This window comes from Chenopodium quinoa, unplaced genomic scaffold, assembly GCF_001683475.1.
Source record: "Chenopodium quinoa cultivar QQ74 unplaced genomic scaffold, ASM168347v1, whole genome shotgun sequence".
Classification (NCBI taxonomy): domain Eukaryota; kingdom Viridiplantae; phylum Streptophyta; class Magnoliopsida; order Caryophyllales; family Amaranthaceae; genus Chenopodium; species Chenopodium quinoa.
The window spans coordinates 1,493,398-1,514,986 of record NW_018742483.1 but is presented as its reverse complement, the minus strand read 5'-3'; the positions used below and the strand labels follow the sequence as shown (position 1 = coordinate 1,514,986).

At 39.6% G+C, this 21,589-nt stretch overlaps 2 protein-coding genes across 5 annotated transcripts; both read right to left on the bottom strand.

Moving 5' to 3' along the window:
- Window positions 1-9,880: 9,880 nt before the first annotated feature.
- LOC110719145 lies at window positions 9,881-13,990 on the bottom strand. Its single transcript, XM_021898050.1, has 4 exons — window positions 13,353-13,990; window positions 10,877-12,777; window positions 10,521-10,735; window positions 9,881-10,432 (listed from the first exon to the last, which is right to left on the bottom strand). The coding sequence occupies exons 1-4, from the start codon at window positions 13,988-13,990 to the stop codon at window positions 9,881-9,883; spliced, it is 3,306 nt and encodes a 1,101-aa protein (XP_021753742.1).
- A 732-nt stretch (window positions 13,991-14,722) lies between these two features.
- Window positions 14,723-20,513, bottom strand: LOC110719113. Of its 4 annotated transcripts, none has more exons than XM_021898011.1 (2): window positions 15,095-20,513; window positions 14,723-14,989 (listed from the first exon to the last, which is right to left on the bottom strand). In XM_021898011.1, exon 1 carries the CDS (start codon window positions 20,293-20,295, stop codon window positions 19,117-19,119), a length of 1,179 nt encoding a protein of 392 aa, XP_021753703.1. In that variant the 5' UTR covers window positions 20,296-20,513; the 3' UTR covers window positions 14,723-14,989; window positions 15,095-19,116. The 4 variants fall into 4 exon arrangements, with proteins under 4 accessions (XP_021753703.1, XP_021753705.1, XP_021753706.1 ...); XM_021898013.1 differs by having other exon boundaries at window positions 14,723-15,230; window positions 15,341-20,513; XM_021898014.1 differs by having other exon boundaries at window positions 14,723-15,570; window positions 17,885-20,513.
- Between the last annotated feature and the right edge of the window lie 1,076 nt (window positions 20,514-21,589).

Here is a 21,589-nt window from a genome sequence, read left to right as displayed (position 1 = left end):
GCAAAAGCTATGGCCGCCTCCAACTGTGATAAGGCAATGTTTCAAATTGCCCAAAATGAAGTACTGACCATTGATATTCTTTACTATCAGGCGGCAGGCTACCGCCGCTGTTCGGGCTCAGTTAGAGGCGGCCCAGAAGAAGAATGACGAGCTGGAGGCGACCGTCACAAATCTTAAGGCCGAGCTGAAACCTCTTCGCCAAAAAAATGCACTCTTACGAAGCCATGGAGAAATCTTTGGCCAACCTAAAAGAACGCCTGGTGAGCCAAGAGAAGAGTCTTACCCAAGAGCTCTCGGAAAAGGCCGAGCAAGAGAAGAAAGAGCTCGTCCGGGAGATGGTGGAAGACTCTGCTCAAATCCAGCGCATGACCTGGGCCGCCTGTTCCCAATGCCGACTTTGCCTCATGGGAAAGAACGTACGCCAGTGTTCGGAAACATATAATCAAGAGATCCTGGCGGCTGCTGAAGAAGAGGCGTTGGGAGATACGTTGGAGGAGGAGGAAGAGCCGGTTGTGGCGCTTGTGCCACTTGGGGTAAGGCATCAAAAGAGGGTGCAGCTGAAGCCGAGTCAGCAAGAAGAGTGCTGACCAGGCGGCAACTGCTAATATCTGAACTGCCCCCTTCTTAAGCTTAAAGTATTTTTTCCACGGCCTGCGTGCCGTTTGCTTTGTATTTACCCGGCCAGGGGGCCGGGGCTTTGAATATTCTGCTGGTCTTAATGACCGGCTTATTTTTAATCAAATTTTTGTTTTGATTCAAATTTGTCTAAGTATTCCATATCTAATATCCCATTGTTCACTAGACCGACTGTTGTACATGGCCGAACGTTGCAGACAGGTACAAATAGTAAGTACGCCGCCTATACCCCTGGACGACTGGTTGTCTGTTTCCAGGATAGACGATCAGTCGGCCATTTATTCAATCGGTATTCGAACTATTTATTCAATCGGTCTGACCAAGTAAATAGTATTACCTAGTCGCAAGGAATTAAGTAGGATAACAAGCGGCGGGTACCGGTTGTTTCCCTTTATTGCCAATGTTGGCTTTTAACTCGTAATTTGTTAACCTAGCAAGAGTAGTGGTTGAGAGCCCCTGTTTGTTAAAAACAGGCGGACGACTCATACCTTTTAGGCTCCATACTAAGTTTGAGTGACTATTAAGTTAACATAGGAGTTACTTAGTCTTCGTCACAGTCTAGATTGAGTAGTAGAGGTACCAGGCGGCGGAGGCCGGCTGATCCTCTTGATTTGCCAATGTTTGTTGGCTATTAACTCAATAGGTTACCTAGTAGGAATAGGGGTTTGAGTGCCCTTGTTTGTTTAAAACAGGCGGACGACTCAAACCTTTTAGGTTCCATACCAAATTTGATGGAGTGACTATGAGTTAACGTTGGAGTTACTCAGTCGCCGTCACTTTTGTTTGAGAAGTAGAGGTACCAGGCGCGTAGGCCGGCTAGACCCCTTGATTTGCCAATGTTTGTTGGCTATTAACTCAATAGGTACGCCCTGTATTTATCCCAAGTAATACAGGCGGTCATCTGACTCAGATGTCAACTGTATAGTAGTATGTATCCTTATCTCAAAAACGGCTACGTGGTTGCCCTTGGGGACAGTCGTATAGGTGCCGTGTAATTAGTTTATAGAACAATGTTCCACCCAAAAGGGAGCTGCTCTCTGCGACGAATTTCATCCGGAGGGATGCCGTCGGACGCCTGCTATGATGTTGGGACAGGTCGTATTAGTAATGTAGATTTGATCAGGTGGCTTGGCGCCTGGTCTGATCATTCGGCCGGTGGCCTTGGTAAGTTCTTGGTGAACGTAGGTGCTAAGTAAAAGAAGGGTAGCCGCCTGTTAGGCACAGGGTCGGCCAGGCCCTAATCTTTTTAGCTAAGTATTGTGAGTAAAATACTCAATGGAGAGTAGCCGACTGTAAAGGTACAGACGACATGCCCCTCTGAAGATAGAGTGAAAAACTCAATGGAGAGTAGCCGACTGTAAAGGTACAGACGGCATGCCCCTCTGAAGATAGAGTGAAAAAGCTCAATGGAGAGTAGCCGACTATAAAGGTACAGACGGCATGCCCCTCGTAATACAAAATTGAATAGTAAGTGCAAACTTTATTAAGTAGCTCTTTACTTTACATCATTCAGAAGAAATATTTTTTAAGGTTATCTACATTCCAAGTTCGAGGCAACGGTTGTCCGTCTGGTGTTTCCAGACGGTAGGTACCGTCCCTGACTTCCTCATAGATTCGGTAGGGTCCTTCCCAGTTGGGAGTTAGTTTGCCAGACTCATTAGCCCTACCAACTGCTTCCATTTTTCTAAGTATAAAGTCCCCTACTTTGAGTGGACGCCTGTGTACTTTTTTGTTGTATGATCTAGTCATTCTCAGGCGATAGATCTCATGGCGCAAAACAGCATTGCCCCTCTTTTCAGGAAGTGAGTCTAATGCCAGGCGCATGGCTTCCCAGTTTGCCTCTTCGTCATATAGCATTACTCGAAGAGTCGGCTCGTAGTGTTCTATTGGAAGAACAGCTTCCGCACCATAAGTTAGGAGGAATGAAGTTTCTCCAGTCGCCCCTTTTTCAGTCGTCCTAATGGCCCAGAGAACATGTGGTAGTTCATCCGCCCATAGGCCGCCTGCTCGTTCAATCTTTTTCTTGAGACCGTCTGAGATGATTTTATTAAAGGCTTCTACCTGGCCGTTTGCTTGTGGACGGCCGACAGATGCAAAGTAGTGTGCAATTCCTTGGTCTCCCAACCAGCTTTTGAGAACAGGCGTCTCAAATTGGGGACCATTATCAAAAACCATAGACATGGAACCCCGAACCGAGTGATGACGTTTTTTCCAAATGAATGAAATTACATCTTTCGTCTTGATTCCCTTTACAGCCTCCGCCTCTACCCATTTAGTGAAGTAGTCAACGGCAACAAGTATATACCTTCTACCGCCTGTAGCAGGCGTATATGGACCCAGAATGTCCATGCCCCACTTAGCAAACGGTAGTGGGCTGTGAATGGTAGTGAGGTCAGTAGCCGGACGGTGAATTAATTTGCCAAACCTTTGGCACTTGTCACATTTTTTCACCATCTCCATTGCATCTGCTTCCAAAGTAGGCCAAAAGTAGCCCTGCCGCCTTGCCCTTTGAGCAAGCATCCTACCACCTATATGAGAAGCACAGTAACCAGAGTGAAGATCATCTAGTATCTCTCGTCCCTTTTCAGGAGTAACACACTTTAAGAAGGGTTGAAGGTACCCCCTCTTGTGAAGTTCTCCCTGTATCATTTCAAAACAGGAGGCTCGTTTTTTCAGTGCTGCCGCCTGTTGAGGATCATCCGGTAGTGTACCGTTTGTCAGATATGCCTTGATTGAATCCATCCAGGTTGAGCTTCTGTCTAGGATTCCAATAGGGTTTTCCTCGATGCTTCTCTTCTCCATTACTTCCCAAAAAACAGTTCGAGGAGTATCGGAGGAGGCGGATGATGCTAATTTTGACAGTGCATCCGCCTGGTTGTTTTCTGATCTCGGCACTTGGATCAGATGGAAATCCTCAAGGGAGCCGACTGCTTGTCGGACCGCCTGTAAATACTTGATCATGGCCGGATGGGTTGCTTCGTATTCGCCATTGTACTGACTCACTATCAATTGTGAATCAGAACAGGCGTCTATTTTTCTTGCCCCTGCCGCCTTGCACATGCGGATCCCGACTAGTAAAGCTTCATATTCCGCCTCATTGTTTGAAGCTTGAAAACTGAAGCGTAGAGCATACTCGAACCTGTCGCCCTCTGGAGATTGACATACGACGCCTGCTCCACAACCATTTGAAGTAGAGATTCCGTCCACATATACCTTCCATACTTGGTCTGGAACTTGAGAGTCAGGAGGACGAGTCATCTCTACAATAAAGTCAGCAAAGGCTTGCCCCTTCACTGCTTTTCTAGGCTCGAAAGTAACTTCGAGGCTCTGTATTTCTATGGCCCATTTGATCATTCGTCCTGACGACTCCATGATGGTAAGGGGCCGCTTGATTGGTTGGTCGGTATACACGACGACTGCATGTGCCAAAAAGTAGGGCTTCAATTTTTTAACAGCCATGAAGAGTGCAAGACCAAATTTCTCCACTAGGGGATACCTCAACTCGGCATTTTTCAGTACGTGGCTGATAAAGTAAACCGGGTGCTGACAGCCGTCCCTTTCAGCAAGGAGAACAGCGCTTAACGCATGATCAGAGACGGCCAGGTACATGTAGAGATCCTCTTTGGGCAAAGGGCTGACCAGCCTCGGCAAGGAATGCAAGTGAACTTTTAATTTCTGGAAGGCGGCCTCAGCATCCGGCCCCCATTCAAACCTTGCCTTTTTCTTAATTGCCTGGAAAAAGTATAGGCATTTGTCGCCTGATCGGCTTAGGAATCTCCCCAAGGCCGCCAGACAACCTGTTAACTTCTGAACCTCTCGGATGGTACGAAGCGACTGCATGTCAATGACCGCCTGCACCTTCTCAGGGTTCGCCTCTATTCCTCTCTGATTGATAAGGAATCCGAGAAATTTCCCAGACTCAACTCCAAATACACATTTCTTGGGATTGAGCATGACATGGTGCCGCCTGAGTGTGGCGAAAGTTTCTCGGAGGTCCGTCAGATGATCTTTCTGAAGTTTAGTCTTGACAATCATATCATCAATATATGCCTCGACGTTTCTCCCAATCTGATCAAAGAACACAGTGTTTATCATTCGTTGGAAGGTAGACGGGGCATTCTTAAGACCAAACGGCATGACCGTGTAACAGTATAACCCCTGATCAGTGACGAAGGCCGTCTTCTCCTGATCTTTCTTCCACAAGGGAATTTGATGGAAACCAGAATAGGCGTCCATGAAACTCATCAAGGCATGGCCGGCTGTTGAGTCGACCAAATTATCAATTTTAGGCAGAGGGTAACTGTCTTTGGGGCACGCCTTGTTTAAGTCTGTGTAGTCTACACACATTCGCCAGGTGCCATTCGGCTTTTTAACAAGTACCACATTTGCAACCCAGTCTGGGAAGTAACATTGCAGAATGAACCCTGCATCAAGTAATTTTTTAACTTCGGCGGCTGCCGCCTGACTTCTTTCTTCGCCATGGTTCCGCTTCTTTTGCCGTACCGGCTTCTTTTTCGGATCCACAGCGAGTTTATGTACTGCCAGATCAGGACTAATGCCTGGCATTTCATGGACTTCAAATGCAAAGATGTCCTTGTATTCTTTCAATAAGTTGTGAAAGTCGTCACCAAGGTTTCTCAGAGCAGTCGTCCCAACTTTGACTGTTCGGTCAGGACGTGAGTCGTCTAAGATCAAGTCCGCATGCTCACCAGCCGGCTGAGGGCGGAACTCATCCGGCCGCTCCTCTGCCAATGATTGCTATTTTCTTGCTTTTCTTGCGGACTCTGTCTGGGACGCCTTTCTCTTTTTGTCGCCTGTTTCTTGAACAGGCGCACTCTCCTTGACATTGTCAAGGTCTGTTTTTTCTCCGCTTGACCCAGTGGCCATAACAGTGGGCTTGACATCCGAGAGATAGCACTCTCGGGCCATCCTCTGATCTCCCCTTAGGGAGCCGACTGTTCCATTATCCCTCTCAAACTTAAGCAGCATAAGAGACGGGATTATAACAGCCTTGGAATTATTCAGGGTTGGTCGACCCAGAATCATGTTGTAGGCCGAGAGTTCCTCTACTACTAGGAACCGGACTACCATGTGTCGTCCTTCCCCTTTTTCGCCCAGGCGAATGGGTAAATCTACTCGTCCCAGTGGGTGGACGACTCCTCCTCCAAACCCTATTAAAGGGTGGGAGGCCGGATGTATGCAGTCCGTCTGATATTTCAGTTTTGACAGACATTTGCTGCTGATGAGATCTGAGGAGCTCCCGGTATCTATGAGGATTCGGCCAACTCTCTGGTTGGCCACTTTACATTCAATAACGAGAGGGTCGTCATGCGGCCCCCTTACCCCTCCTAGATCCTCTTCAGTGATGACAATCTCAGGAAATGTATATTTGGACGGTCGTTCTTGGTGAACGGAATTTACATCTAACCGCCTTATATTATCTTTGTTGCCCCTAATAGTGGGGCCGCCTCCTGAGAAGCCGCCTGCAATGGTGTAGACGACTGCATCATCTGTATCGGAACTGTCGGCCTGTTGATTCTTTTTGGCCGACTGCTTTTTTGAGGAAGTGTTCCCCGTAGATTTCTTGACATAAGTGTCAAGATCACCTTGCTCAGCCAAGCGGTCTAGGTACCGCATGAGACTGATGCAGTCATTGGTGTGATGACCAACGTCATCATGATAAGCACAGATTTTGTCTTGGTTCCGGTTGTTTGCAGAACCCTTCATGGGGACCGGCTTCTCAATTGAGAACCGTCCCTTTATTTCTTTTAGGATAAACTGGTTATCCTTGTTAAACACATACTTTGGGGAGTATGGTTTGAATTCTTTTTTCTTTTTCTGGGCCGGCTGTTTAGAGGAATCAGCCGCCCAGACCTCTTTTCTTTTCTCATCTTTGTTAGACGACTGTTTCTGTCGTCCTTCTCTTTTGTCGAACCTTTTCCCATCCGACTGTTTTATTGTACACAGATCAGTCGCCTGTATATAGGCTTCTGCTTCAATCAAGGCCTCTTGAAGAGTCGCCACCCTTTTTCGAACTAAATCAAATTTGAAGGTAGACCCGTCTTTGAGACCTCTAAAAAAGTCAGTATAAGCTACCTCATCCGGTAACCCTTGAATCTGTATTCTCATCAGGTTGAACCGCCTGATGTAAGAACGAAGCCCCTCCTTCTCGCCCTGCTGAATTGTTCCCAAATCAAGGGTCGTTTTCTTCGCAGGGATGTTCATGGCGAAGTTGGAGGCAAATAAGTAAGCAAGCGTCCTGAAGCTGTTTACACAACCAGTCGGCAGGTTGCCGAACCATTGCTGTGCGATTCCCTTGAGAGTCGCTGGGAAACACTTGCACCAAGTGGGATCATCCAACCCTTGAAGGTACATCAGGTTGGTGAATGCCATCAGATGGTCTTCTGGGTTAGTAGTGCCGTCATAGGCGCCTACTAGTACATTTTTTACTTTGGCCGGCTGAGCGGCTTCAGTAATTTCCTTGGAGAAGGCCGACGGCTGTTCACCAAGTCTAAGCAACCGTAGCTGCCAGTCCATAGGTTGGACGTTTTTTGCTGCAGGTCCACCAAATGGAGGTGGCTGCATAAAATACTGTTGTTGCGGCACAAATGGTAAGTTTGGTACCGCCTGGGCACTATGAAAGCCGGACTGACGGGAGGTGCCGCCTGACTGACTCTCATGGTACGACTGAGTATGCCTCATCGAGGCATTTCGCAAACTATCTTGAAAATTTGAAGTAGAATCCGACTCTGACAATCGGTCACTCTTCTTCTGCTCTAGCAGTAGCCGAGCATCTGTGAACGTTTGCTTTGACCCGTCCGCCTGAATATGACGAACCGGTTTCCTATTTCCCGTAGGATAACGGAATTTTGTGAAATCAAGAGCAGGTGGCTCCCGCTTCTTGGATTTAGGATGAGGAGTCGCCTCTCGCCCTTGAACTGGCTTCCTCTTCAGTGAAGTGGAAGGTTTTTTGGCCGACTGCTCTTTGACTGAAGCAGGCGGCTTTTTGTTGATCAACTCTTGAATCTCTCCCTTGAAGTCCCTCATGAAGGTCATGAGTTCGTTCCTTGTGATGGGAGCAGACCCATCAGTCGGCTGTTGCCGAGCAGGCGGTGCGCCTGCTGGCTCGCTTCCTGTTTGAAGATGCTCCCGTTCCCTCCTTTCGGTATGACGGGTACGTCGGGCCCTTAGGGTCCCGTCTGGAGCTGTATGAGTTTCAACTTCAAATTCACTTTCGGTGTCATGGTCCGATTGAACTTGAGGGTCGTTTAGGGGACGCCTCTCTTCAGGAGTCGGTACAGACTTGGATGCCATCTCTGAAGTACTCTCCCCACAGACGGCGCCAAATGTTTCGGGGTTTTCTGATGTCCTGCGGGAGAGTTACAATTCCGAGACTGGAACCGGACGCCTGTACCTGCAAAATAACGGAGACTCCTGAGAGCTCCGCCTCCAACGGTCAAGTTAGTACCTGATTAAGGAGTAATTAATACGGAAATTAAAGTAATAAGATCTCTCTAGGTGAGAGTGTTTAATGTTGGTAATCTGCTTTGTTAGCGAGATTAGCCGGTTATTAGTGTTCCGTAATGTTTCTGTTCTGTTCTTCAGGTGAGATTAATTGCTTGATCAATTGCTCTCTCAATTGCTTGATGTTCTCTTGATTTCTTGATCCCCGGATTAATGAGGATTAATTAAGTATTTATAGTCTTGAGAAGCGTGGCACTCTCTAGGTTTAGGGTAAACCTAGGGCTGGCCGGGCCTCTAGACAGGATTGGGCCTTGTTGGCCGGTTTTCCCATTTGGCATGGGTGGACACGTGGCGTGCCTCGATTGGTCCGTAGAGGACGTATCTGTGATTGACACGTGGCAGGCTCCTATTGGCCTACGTGAAGGACACGTGGCGGAACCTGGTTGGTCCACTTGTCAGACGGTGATTGGTGGATAAAAATCCCCTAATCAATAATAATAATAATAATAATAATAATAATAATAATAAACATATTTTACAAAGTTAATAATAATTAAGTGTGTATATAGGAGAGAGAATATATGGTGGGGTATATGTAAATATGAGAGAGTAAATGGGAAATGATACTCATTGATGTAAATAGGAGAGACTAAATGGGGTATAATACTCATTGATGTTGGAAATATTTAAGAAAGAAGATAAGTAAAAGGATGGAGATAGTGGGAAGTGATGTGGAAGAAATAGAGTGTGATGTGTCAAGTGGAGGAAAGGAGAGAGAAACTGGGAAAGGATTGCTGCTTCCTCTTGAATGCTGGTGCTCTAATTGATGTTGAATAATGGAATATACTCCAATAAAGTGTATAAATTAATGATGATCCTAAAAAATAAGAGTAATGGTAAACACAAAATTAATTAGAGGAATGAGTATAAGGAAATTGGAATGAGAATTGGGTTTCAACAAAAAAAATAAAGCAAATTTACAAGAGATTAAGATAATAAACATTATTTGTCCCAAAAAATAAGTCAAATATATATAATTAGGAACTAGTTGTACGTATCTGGTGCATGGTTATTTTGTTTAATGTGCCAATACATTATTGGTTTTAAAATCTTTTTTCTAAAGGGAAACGGTCTATATAGCCCCCTAATAACCAATTCATTACTAAATTGTCATAGCTAGAAATCTACATATGAAATCAAAATTTAACATAACAAATACTTGTACATTAAAAAAAAAGGTCAAACATAGGTTTTCTTCATTGAAGCAACAATCATTGAATAGATCTTACAGCGTGGTACATCCCTCGACCCTCACTCACGTCGCTTCTTTGTAGCTAAGAGGATTTCAGGGTACATGCCTCCAATTATTTGTTGGCTATAGAAATATACCAATTACTAGCTTAGATAAACCTGATCTAGTGATATATACTATAATCTAACAAGTTTTAACATCTCCAACAACTCTTTTTTTAACACAAATAAAAGATATATATATATATATATATATTAAAAGGCTATAGCCTTGATATTTACATTATACATCCCATGATATATACAAGGAAAGTTGATGCAGCAGCAAAATAAGCCTATTAAAAGGGCTAAGATTTAAGTTGAAACTGAACCCCTATAGAGAACAGTATATACATCAGTAATTATCCAAAAGCTATGTACTTCCATAACTGAAATCTATAGACTGGCAGCATTCATCTGAAGATCCCAAAAGCTAGCAATAACTATATCAACATCATCATCCATATGCAAAGAGAAAGAACCTCTGTCTCTAATGAGCTGTTGCTTCTGCGACATTTGCTTTCTCTGACTCGTACAATTCAGAAACACATTCTGGAACCAGATAGTGTGTCTTGTAGCCAACAACCATCTCTCGTCCAAATACATCAAGACGATGAGACAATTCATTCCCTTCTCTTGGGATATGAGTAACCACAGCAACCTCAAACTTAGACAGAACAGCAGCAACATCACAAATAGTTGCGGCTAACTCGTGATGAGGATTGGGACCTGATGTCATTAGCATATCACGAAGGACTTTGGCATCAGTTTCAACAATCACCTTTTTGATCCCCAAATCCATTGCAATAGATAAGCCATCATTCATAGCATAGAGCTCAGTGAGAAAAGGTGAAATTGCATCATATTTGCATGAGAATCCCACATACCACGAACCATCAGACCTTCTAATTACCCCTCCTCCAGAAGAGACAGCAGAATTAAGCCAAGCACCATCCGTATTTATCTTGAAAAATCCTTCTCTAGGTGCCTTCCAATCGGAATTAGAAGAAATCTGCTCCTTACCCTTCCTGCTCTTGCACTCCTGTAACATTGAACTTGAAAATTTTATAATCAAAGAGGAATTTAGTGAATAAAGAGATCGGACCAATCTGTTTTTTTTTTTCAAAAACAGTATTATTCCTATGCAACCAGAGGTGCCACAAAGCTGTAACAAAATTCATCTTCCACTTCTTATCTAAACCAAGATTATAGTTTATCCAAATTTCCCAAGAAGAATTTTTAAAAATATCAAAATTGAAATTATTAGGAAGATAAACTTTGTTAAAAATATCATTCCACAAAATTGAGGAAGAGAAGCAATCCCTAAAGATATGAATATGAGATTCTGAGTAAATGTTACATCTAGAACATATAGGAGATATTAACGGCATATAGGTAGCCAAAGTTTCTGCCACGGGCAAAATCGAATGAGCACAATTCCATAAGAACATTCTATATTTAAAGGGAGCTTGAATTTTCCATTAACCTTTCCAAGAATTAATATTAGAAGAAGCTTGGCACTTTCCTTTCAAAAGAAAATGATAAGCTGATCTAACACTAAAAATACCATCCTTGCTTAAATCCCAAGTGATAAAGTCCTCTAAATCTGTAAATTTCGACAAAGGTGTGGCTTTGATCATGTTGATAACATGCTGAGGTAAAAGGTGAAGGATGTCATTCAAATACCAAGCTCTATCCTTGATTATATTAGACACTTTCCAATTATCCATATGAGGAGGAATATCACAAATCATCACATCTTTTAAAATTGAGGAACCTAGCCAATGATGATACCATAATGAAGTAGAACTCCCATTACCAATTCCTACCCTTAAACCCGAGGCTAATAACTCCCTGCCCTTTAGAATGTCTTTCCAAATTTGAGAATGATTAGGGCTAACATGACAATCGAAAAGACCTCCTCTCTTCAAATATTTTTCACTCAAAATCCTAACCCATAATTTGTCAGGTTTAGTAAGGATCATCCACCCTAACTTAGCCATGAAGGCCATGTTCCACAATTTTAATCTTCTAATCCCTAATCCTCCTATTTCCATAGGCTTAGTGATATGATTCCATCCTAATCTCGTGGAGTATCTAGATTTATCAACCTTATTCCAAAGAAATTTCCGACAGTTTCTTTCGATATCCTCACATACTGAAAAAGGAAGAATACTAGTTTGCATTAAATAAACAGGAAAGGAAGAAAGAACAGATTTAACCAAGGTACACCTTCCCGCCATATTTAACAAGTTGGACTGCCAACCTTTGATTTGATTAAAAGTTTTATCAAGCAAACCAAAATAATCACCTTTTTTTAACTTATTAGGATGAATTTCAACTCCTAAATACTTACCAAAGGAAGAAGTAGAAGTGAAATTAAATTCAGTGATTAAATCCTTTCTTATATTATAATTCATTTTTTTTGGGAAAATAACTGTTGATTTATTTTGATTGACCCTTAAACCAGAAATATCCCCAAAATCCTGCAAAACCTTCATAATTATTCCTATATTGCTTTTAGAAGCTTGTCCAAAAAGGAACACATCATCCGCATAAAAAATATGTGACAAGGAAATAGATTTAGTTACCTTAATCGGCTTCCAAAGTTTCTGATTCACCTTGTTTTCTATCATGGGAGAAAGTCTTTCTAGGCACAACACAAAAATATAAGATGACATTGGATCTCCTTGCCTAATACCCCGTGAGGGAGTAAATTCAGAAGTAATCTCTCCATTCCATAACACTGAGATTTGAGGAGAGGTAATGCAAAACATAATCAATTTAACAAAGTTCATAGGAAAATTAAAACCAATTAAGGTTTCTTCAATAAAATTCCACTCCAAACTGTCATAAGCCTTAGTTAGATCAAGTTTGAGAGCCATTATGTTTTTTCCTATCCTAGCTTTATGGAAAATATGAGACATCTCTTTGATTATGATAACATTATCCTCAATTCCCCTTCCATGAATAAAACTGGATTGAAGAGGACTAACCAAATTATTTAGAAAGGATCTAAGCTTAAAAGAAATTAATTTGGTTATCAACTTATAAGCTGTATTACATAACCCTATTGGTCTGAATTGAGTCAAATTAACCGGATTATCAACCTTAGGAATAAGAGAAATATAAGATTTGTTGATCTCCGGATTAAAAGAAGCATTAGAAAAACTATCAGCACATAGCTTGTATAAAATATGACTCAAAGAATCCCAGTGAGCTTGGAAAAATCTTGGTTGAACACCATCAGGCCGACATTTCATTGGCTCCATACTAAACAAACAATTTTTAACCTCAATCATACTAGGAATATAATTAGCTAACAAGCCATTATCAATAGCCGAGAGCTTATTAAAAGGCTCAAAACAACCAGACCCTCCTCTATTCCTAATTTTTGATTGAAAAATATTTTTATAAAATTCAGTAGCCATATTTTTTAAAAGAGTATCATCTGTAATCCAAATATCATTCGAGTCTTTAAGGCACAAGATTTTTCCTCTACTCTTTTTTATTTTGGCTAAGATATGGAAATATTTAGTATTTAAATCACCATTTTTACGCCAATTAATTCCAGCCTTTTGCGCCCAAATTACTCTCTCTTTATCATAAATATCTTTTAATTCCAATAATAAATCCTTTTCCAAATTCATCAAGAAAGCCGATTGTTTATTAGCTAAATAACTCTGAATACCACCTAATCTTGCCAAAAGTATATCTTTGCTATATTTTAAACATCCAAAAATATTATGATTCCAATCCTTTATCTTATTTTGAAAATTTGACATACCTAAAAAATAATCATCACAAGGCTCTAGCCAATTGCTAACAAAGAAACTATTAAAATCAGGATGTGAAAGCCAAACTTCCTTACAACGCAAAGGAAATGGACCATTAATTCTAGGGTTAGTACAATCTATCAAGATAGGTGAATGATCAGAATAGGTGAAAGGAAGATGAAAAACCTTTGTGTGAGGAAATTGATCCACCCATGCTGCCCCAAGGCACGATCAAGACGCTGCTTTATAAGAGTAGCTCCTTCTCTAGCGTTACTCCAAGTAAATGGATTACCATTATAGCCCAAATCAAAAAGTCCTGCAGCATTAGTGAAATTATTCATATCTTTACATTGAGCATGTCTAAAAATACGACCTCCAGATTTTTCATTTTGAGAAGTAACCTCATTTAAGTCACCAAATAAGAGCCACGGGGTACCTGGAGGGGGAAGATCAGATTGCATCTCCCTCCACATTTCATGCCTTTCTTTAGGCGTGGAAGGAGCATGCATGCCAGTAATTAAAGCCTCATTGTTGGTATTTTTAAAGTGAAACAAAACATGAAAAAAGGAGAAATCCTCCTTATAATCAGCAATATCAACGGTGCTTTTCCAAAGGAGCCATATACCCCCTCTCTTATCATTAGCCTCAATTGCTTTAAAATCATGAAAACCAAGTTGTAACATGATTTGCCTTGCTCTAAGATCATCAGATTTAGTTTCCAGAAAAACAAAAACAGTCGATTTGTGAATATTGACTAAGTGACGTGCATGTGGGATAAATTCATCCCTACAAGCACCCCTTACATTCCAGAGAATGAACTTCATCCTTAAATTAGGAACAGGGCGCTACAAGGTAACTCAAGGACAATCATTCGGACCCGGATTCAGGGGGAGGTAGTACACCTCCCAATCCTTCCAATGTGCCGACATTCCTATTGGAATTAGATCTTCCAATGACAAGGGGGTCTATTGAGCCACAATTTCCCTCGGACCTTGAAGAAATCGGTAAAATCGAACCTGCAATTGCATTCCCACCACCGCCTCCTGAGAGATGAACGTTGCGATAAGGTGATTTGCCATGTTTTGACCTCTGGTTTCTAATCGCAAGTGAAAAACCGGAATTCTTCTTGGAATTTGAAATGGGAACTTTCGATCTCGCTCCTCCTCTCGAAGAATCACTACTACAAAATCCGCGTTTTAGCGACGCTTTTAAAGCTTTTTTGCGGCGCTAAAAAGCGTCGAAATATTTTTTTCGACAACATCAAAAAGCGTCGCAAATCTCGACGCTTAATTGTATCCTAGTTTTTATACGAAGCGCCGAAATTTGCATTTGTTGGCGCACTTTCTCAAATTTAGCGACGCTTTTTTATGTCTAGATTTGTAAAATTGGCGACGCCTTTTTGGGTCTTGAATATAATATATTTGGTGTTTAATATGTAGGGAACACTTTTTCTTTTCCATATTCTATATAAAAAATCTAGAATATATTTAACAAAAAAAAAAAATCACTGAAAAATACTAGTATTACTAAAATAAAAAAATATATATCCAACAAAATTAGGACAAATTTTTTTATTGCATACAAATATATTATAGTATTTTTACAATATCTCATGATAGTATTGAGTTTTCTATTATAACAAATATAAATCCAACTTATAATTTTTTTTAAAGGGCGAGCAAGGATTAATAATTCAAAATAAGAGGATAAGAGGATCCATGAGTACATAAGGGGAGACTTCTAAGGGAACTTTACTCTCCCAAATTTGCTCTACATCATAAGGAAAAACTCTTGCAAGGTTATGAGCCACTTCATTTCCTTCCCTGCAAACATGAGACCAGCATACTCATTCAAAAGTAGTACCCAAGCGCATTGCATCACAAAGAACAACATCCAAATCTGTCAAATGAGTAGCTCCTTTCACCAACCTGTTAGTGACTACCCGGCAGTCTGTCTCAACGATTGCTTTGTCAATACCAAAGCATCTGCCCAGCTTTAAAGCCCACACAACAGCCTTTGCTTCAGCTATCTCAGGCTGCCACCACACTTTCAGTCTTCTACACGCTGAAAACAGGACATTGCCCAAGGAATCACGAGCTACAACCCCAGTTCCAACTCATATAGAGAAGCATTAGTATTCAATTTAATCCAGCCTGCAGGGGGAGTAACCATACCTTCGAACTGGTTTGACGAGCAGGAGCAGGGGAAGCATGGATTGCCTTGTTGTTTTTTTCATTATCCTTGCACCATCTCTGAACCCGAGTCACCAAAACTGCAATGGGGGTTGGTTTTCCTTGGAAAACTGTAATGTTTCTGTCCAACCATATGCCCCACATGAGATAGGCACCACGAATTCACATTTCATCCAAGTTGTGACTTGTAGTTTAATTTTCATCTAAATCCCCTAACCCCCAATACAGAAAATTAGCTTAAAATATTATTAAAATATAAACATTAATCAATCAAAACAATTCAGAGAAGCTTGAAATACACCACAAATTCACAATCACTTAAATTGACAAATAAATCAGATGAATATAATTTGAGCAATCCCAAATAAATCATATGAATATAATTAGAGCAATCTCAAATAAATACGAATCGAGTAAAGTATTAGTAGTAACTAGAAATACCCAAAGAGAGGTGACCAGATGTCGTTAGAGATAGAATAAAATAAGTCGATGAAATTGAAAAGTTAAACATTATCGTTGTTTAAACACTCATAAGAAAAATATAATTGACAACCAAAATATCAAATATGTAAGAAATTGTTAAAATTTTGTATTTGAAATAAAAAACATAAGCAGCTAAATAGAATAAGTAGATATGAGTCATAAAACCATGCATTATGTTATACACTATATTTCTGCAAATCAAATGCTCCCAACACTAGTAAATATAGTCAGACCCTAGCTTAATTATTACTTAAACACCTACATGTGAATATATATAAATTAACTATATAATTCTTAACTAAAAACAAAAACATTAATCCAAGATGACGAAACATCACCAATCATTATGAGAAGAAGCATTTTTCAAAACAAAATAGCAAAGACCAATTCCTATAAGACGTATGTCAAATGTTAAATTGTTCCTGACAACCAAGATGATCACAAATATCACATTTTAAATTGTTCTTTTTTGCGTTGTAAAGAAAAAGATATAATCCATAAACATATCTTAGAGTCTATATTTCATTAACAATGACAAAAGTTATTAATCTTAGTTAATCTACTCTGACACGCAATATATAGGACCTTAAACTTAAGCATCACTTATAAGTTGTCACCATGATTATTTATATATTGTATATGCTAAAACTGTATATTTAACAGGACATGTAAACAAATAATGTAAAAATTGAAATCAAGGTTGCTAAAATTAAAGTGAAGCAAAATTAATTCAGCTTTGTACCTAGTGTAAGGATCACAAAATTAAATGTGATCTGACCAGTATTTTTTAGAATGAAATCTACTACATGGGAACAATAAGAAAAATTGAAGATTCTCCTTGAGAAGCCCCTTGTCCAGCAGTGTCAGATAAATTATCAAAAGGGGGAAAAAAAGGTCAATGAAATATATTCATAGTGAGCAGGGTTTTACATAATTAAAATACATATTCTGACAAAATAATTAAAATGTGTTAAATACAAATTCTTCTATAAGATACTAATGGCTATAACACCAACCACATATGCTACACTATCCAACAAAAACAAAGATACTTGATCTATTACAAGCCATATTAAGAATAGGATGTCCATCTCCATTAATAACATCAATCACTAGATTAAAAACACAATAATGAGAAGGAAAAAGCATATGCAAATTAGAAAACAAGCAGCATACAAAATTCTAAATACTACAATAGAAAACTTGTACATACTATCCATAATATAAACCTAACAAAATGCAAAAAAGGTGGAAACTAAGAAAAGATGTCAAGCTACAAAGTAACATTCGATCCATTTAGGCATTATAAAAGAGTCACTATCACCATCTAATTCATCTTTTCCAATAAAACCATATGAATTAATACCTAATTGTGCAGAGAAAGACAACAAGTACCAATACTATTTAAGCATTTTTTCAAACAAATTAAATTATCATATTTTCCAAACAAATCAAATTATCATAAACTCACACACGAGCATCTCAACCAAAACTAGTTCAATCCGTAAGGATAATTGAGGCATAAACAGGAGTCTTACACTTTTTCACCCACTTTCTAGTCTACAGACAAAAGTTGATACATATGCAATTAAAAAAAACATTCTAAACAAATAACCCATCCCAGCATCTTTAATCACCTAGAAGCACATCTTAGTTATAAAAAAAAACCAAGAAAATAGAGAGGGTTCGATCAACAAATTATAAGGTACAAAAGACATGCGATCTACACAATTTCTGAGTTCATAGCGTAACAACCAGCCCAAAGGGTTTATTTGAGTAATAAAACAAAATCAAATGAAATTCTACAACAATTGAGATTCCCAGTTAGACCAAGACCTTCAATAAATGAAGCATAAATAAACTAATTCGCTTTTTAAATCCCCTACACCCAACACGCCATACGATCAAACCCTAGATTTAAATACAATGGCTTTCTACTACACAATAACTAAAAATTTAATGTAATTATAAAAGAACTAAGTATATCCAAATGATATTTAAGCATACAAGTAAGGAAATTGATGAGAAAAAGAACGAGATTACCATAAATTGAAGAAATTGAAAAGGGAGCAGAAGAAAATTAACACGACTTCGACCCAAATTCGCTGAATTTCAAGCTGTTTTAAAAAAATAACTTAGATTGTATAAGAATTAAGGATAGTGATGAACAATTCGATTTAGTGTATGAAGTTTTTCAGATCTGAAAGCTAAAGAAGAGAGAGAGAGGTGGGGGGAGGGGGGGTTTGCTAGGTCTCTATTATGTGTTAGGGTGTTTGGGCAGTATATGAATTTTTTTTATTTTTTAAATTCCCTGTACACCGCTTTTTTTAAAGTTGTGGGTTGCATTGAGTCACGTGAAATGCATTCTATATTTTCGACGATGTACATTGTCGAGAAATTAATTCGACACAAAAAAACGTCAAAAAAAAGCGGAAATCTATTTTTGGGTTGACGCCTCACACATAGCGTCGAGCCAATAGCGTCTAGAAAACAAGGGATTTGTAGAAGTGAATTGATAATGCCTCCTGTTTCCTCTTCAATGCATCTAACAACCTCACTGCACCGGTTATCTCCGTCGGGGATCCCGACCTCTTTTTGATCAACAATGTTTTTATCATTGGGGAAGCGGGAAACAACTGAAGGGTGTTCGAGGTCGACCTCGATCCCTGCTGCAATTCGTGAACTGGAATCCCTTGAAGAATCGGCTCCTGCCCCTGAGAGTTGGAATTGATTTCCTGATCTGAAACTCGCCGCCTCTGATAGGTTATCATTGGTAGAGCTTGGGAGAACTGTGGATGTTTTTGGTTTTGCATGGTTGGAGGTCTGATGGTTTTGATTTGTTGAAATGAAATCAGAATTAGGGACTATTAAAAGAGGGGAAGAGAGAGGATCCTCTGTGAGGGCTTTACTATAAGACTGATGAGTATTTAAAATCAAGGGTGTAGAAGGAACATCAAGTTGCATTTCTTCCAAGTGTCTAGTGGAATTTGACAGCGGCACAATCACGACACCTGTTGATTCTAAAACCTTGATTGAAGAATTATCCACTAACATTTCCTCTAAAGCCTGATTAGGCTCAGTAATCTCCTCTTGATTAGACTTGGGAGTAGAAATATTATTACTCACTTCCACACTAACCCCCTTATTATCCTCTAAAATAGGAACAAAATCCTCCTTTCTTGATTTAATAGTAGGACCTTCTGAATTAGGAGTCTGATTTATAGAACTAACTTTTTCAAAAACTTTATTCTTTTTTTTATATACATAATTATTTTTCATATTATTAAGATCTTTCTTTTGTTGCTATTATCAACAATAATTTGTTTAACAGACTTTTGATTGTTATTATCAACCTTATTATGAGCATTATTTTTTGTAACACTTCTTCTATTATTATTATCAACAGATTTGAAATGCTTTTTCTTGTTTGTCACCAAAGTCCATGGCCCAAACTCTCCATGAACATCATTTTCCGCCAGAACTTGAAATGAGTTGGATTTAGAGGGAGATCCAACCAAGCTTGTGGGCTTTGTAGCCTTTATAATATCAGGTTGCGGCCCATTAACTTCATTAGCTGAAGAATCCAACTTCATTTGCTCTTCTGATGACGCATTTTGATCAACACCTGTACCTTTGACTTCCACCTCATGCTTTTTATTCAACATGCATTGAGATTGAACATGACCAACTTTGCCACATGTAAAGCACAAAGAAGTGATGTTCTCATAGGAAATGTGTTGCCACGCGCCACCAATCCAAACCTTTGTCACCAAAGGTTTGCTTAAATCAATTTCAATACAGACCCGGGCGTATCTTCCCCTAGTCAATCTATCCGTTGCATAATCCACTCGAATTGGTGTTCCTGCTAGTTTTGCAATCTCGAATAGAGCTGATTTATCATAATACTCCACTGGCAATTCAGTGAATCTAATCCAAACATTCATCTTGTCAAAAGGATTTTCAGAAGCTCTAAAATTCGGCCTCCATTTCGCCATCATTAAATAATGGTCAAAAACGAACCAAGGTCCTCCAAACAAAGCCCTCTCATAGTCATCCTCCATAGTGAAACGGAACAGGAAAACATTATGACCAAGATCAATTACTTCCAATCCGCCCTTAATTTTCCACATAATTCGTGCTCGATTGAGCATAAAAGCCGGCCTGATTGAAGTTCCCAGACACTTTCCCATTAATGTTAAACCCCAAGGCTTCCTCAATCGATCTAAAGTATCCTTATCAAATCGGACAGTTAGACCAGAAACTGGACCTATATCTTCATCTTGAGACCACTCTGTCGATGTTGCTATAATCCTCCTAGCCTCTTCAAACCATTGGGATGAACTAGCCACCACTTCACGGAAACTAACAACTGGAGAGGGAGATTTTTGATCAAGGTCATTCATCTCTTGATCAGAACTCATAGATGGATCCGGTGGATCTGTAGAATCCACCATGCCAACTTCACAGAAAAAACAAAAAGTCTAGAGAGAAAATCTAGAGAGAGAGAAATATATATGAGTTTAACATCTCCAACATATATAACAAGAATTTTAAACAACTAAAAAAATATTATTTTACAAAATATTAAATTCTGATTTTTATTTATTTAAAGGAAAAATTGTCCCCATTAATTCTAACTTTGGCTCATTCGCCAATATCTATCCTAACTTTAGTTTATTCCCTATCACTACTACAAAATTGGCCAAAGAGACCATATCAAAATGGCCAAAGAGACTACTTTAGGAGTGGTCTCTAGCTCACAGGTCTCTTTGGCTTAAGAGACCATTTCATCAAAAGTGTCTCTTGTTTTAAAAAGAGAGACCACTTATTTAGAATAGATGGTCTCAGTTTTATGAGAAATTTGAGACCACCTATTTCAAATAAGTGGTCTCAGTTTATGAAAAATTAAGACCACCTATTTTGAATAGGTGGTCTCTTTCTTCTTTTTTTTAAAAAAAAAAAAAAATAATGATTTGTATTTCGATAGCAACTACCATTCATGCCACAAACAAGTAGAATCCGGCTTCATGATCCCCCTAGTTCTAGACAACTACCTTAGCATGCTTTATCCTAGAATCAACCAAACGTAATCTCAAACCGTGCACACGACTACCATTTAGGAAGAAAAGCATTCAAGTATACAAGTCCAATTGTTATTATGTCCAAAGCAAGAACAAAACAAAACACATTGAAAATTTGCCTTGATAAAAACAAAAATCTTTTTGGAGTTTTTCAAAATATGAGAACATGGAAAAGCATATACAAAGGTGCATGACATATATGAATCAACATTCCACCAAACATGATAGAATACCCTCCCCCAAGCTTGAATGAGACAACATGCTCAAACATAAATCAAATATTCCACGGGAGGGGAAAAACAAGGAGATTAATCCAATCAAACCAATATATGTCCAACAAGTCATCATCCACTAGAGAAAGAGGAAGGAAGGATATTACCGGATATTAGGTGGGTGTAAATACCCCAACTGACCCAATTTTAACCTTTCAAAGCTAACAACCTCTAAAATTGAATCTTGCCTTCTATATGCTAGCAAATGTGGTGCCAATCTTCCTTGATTCTCGATCCAAATAGAAGCACCGAAGTATATCAAGTCATGTACCTAGAAAAAGGAACACAAACATTTCCATGAGAGAAAATCTATTCTAAAAAGAAAAGAAAATGAAAGCAATAAAACACGGGTTACTTCCCGAGAAAGGCTTGCTCAAGGTCCAAGCTTGACCGCT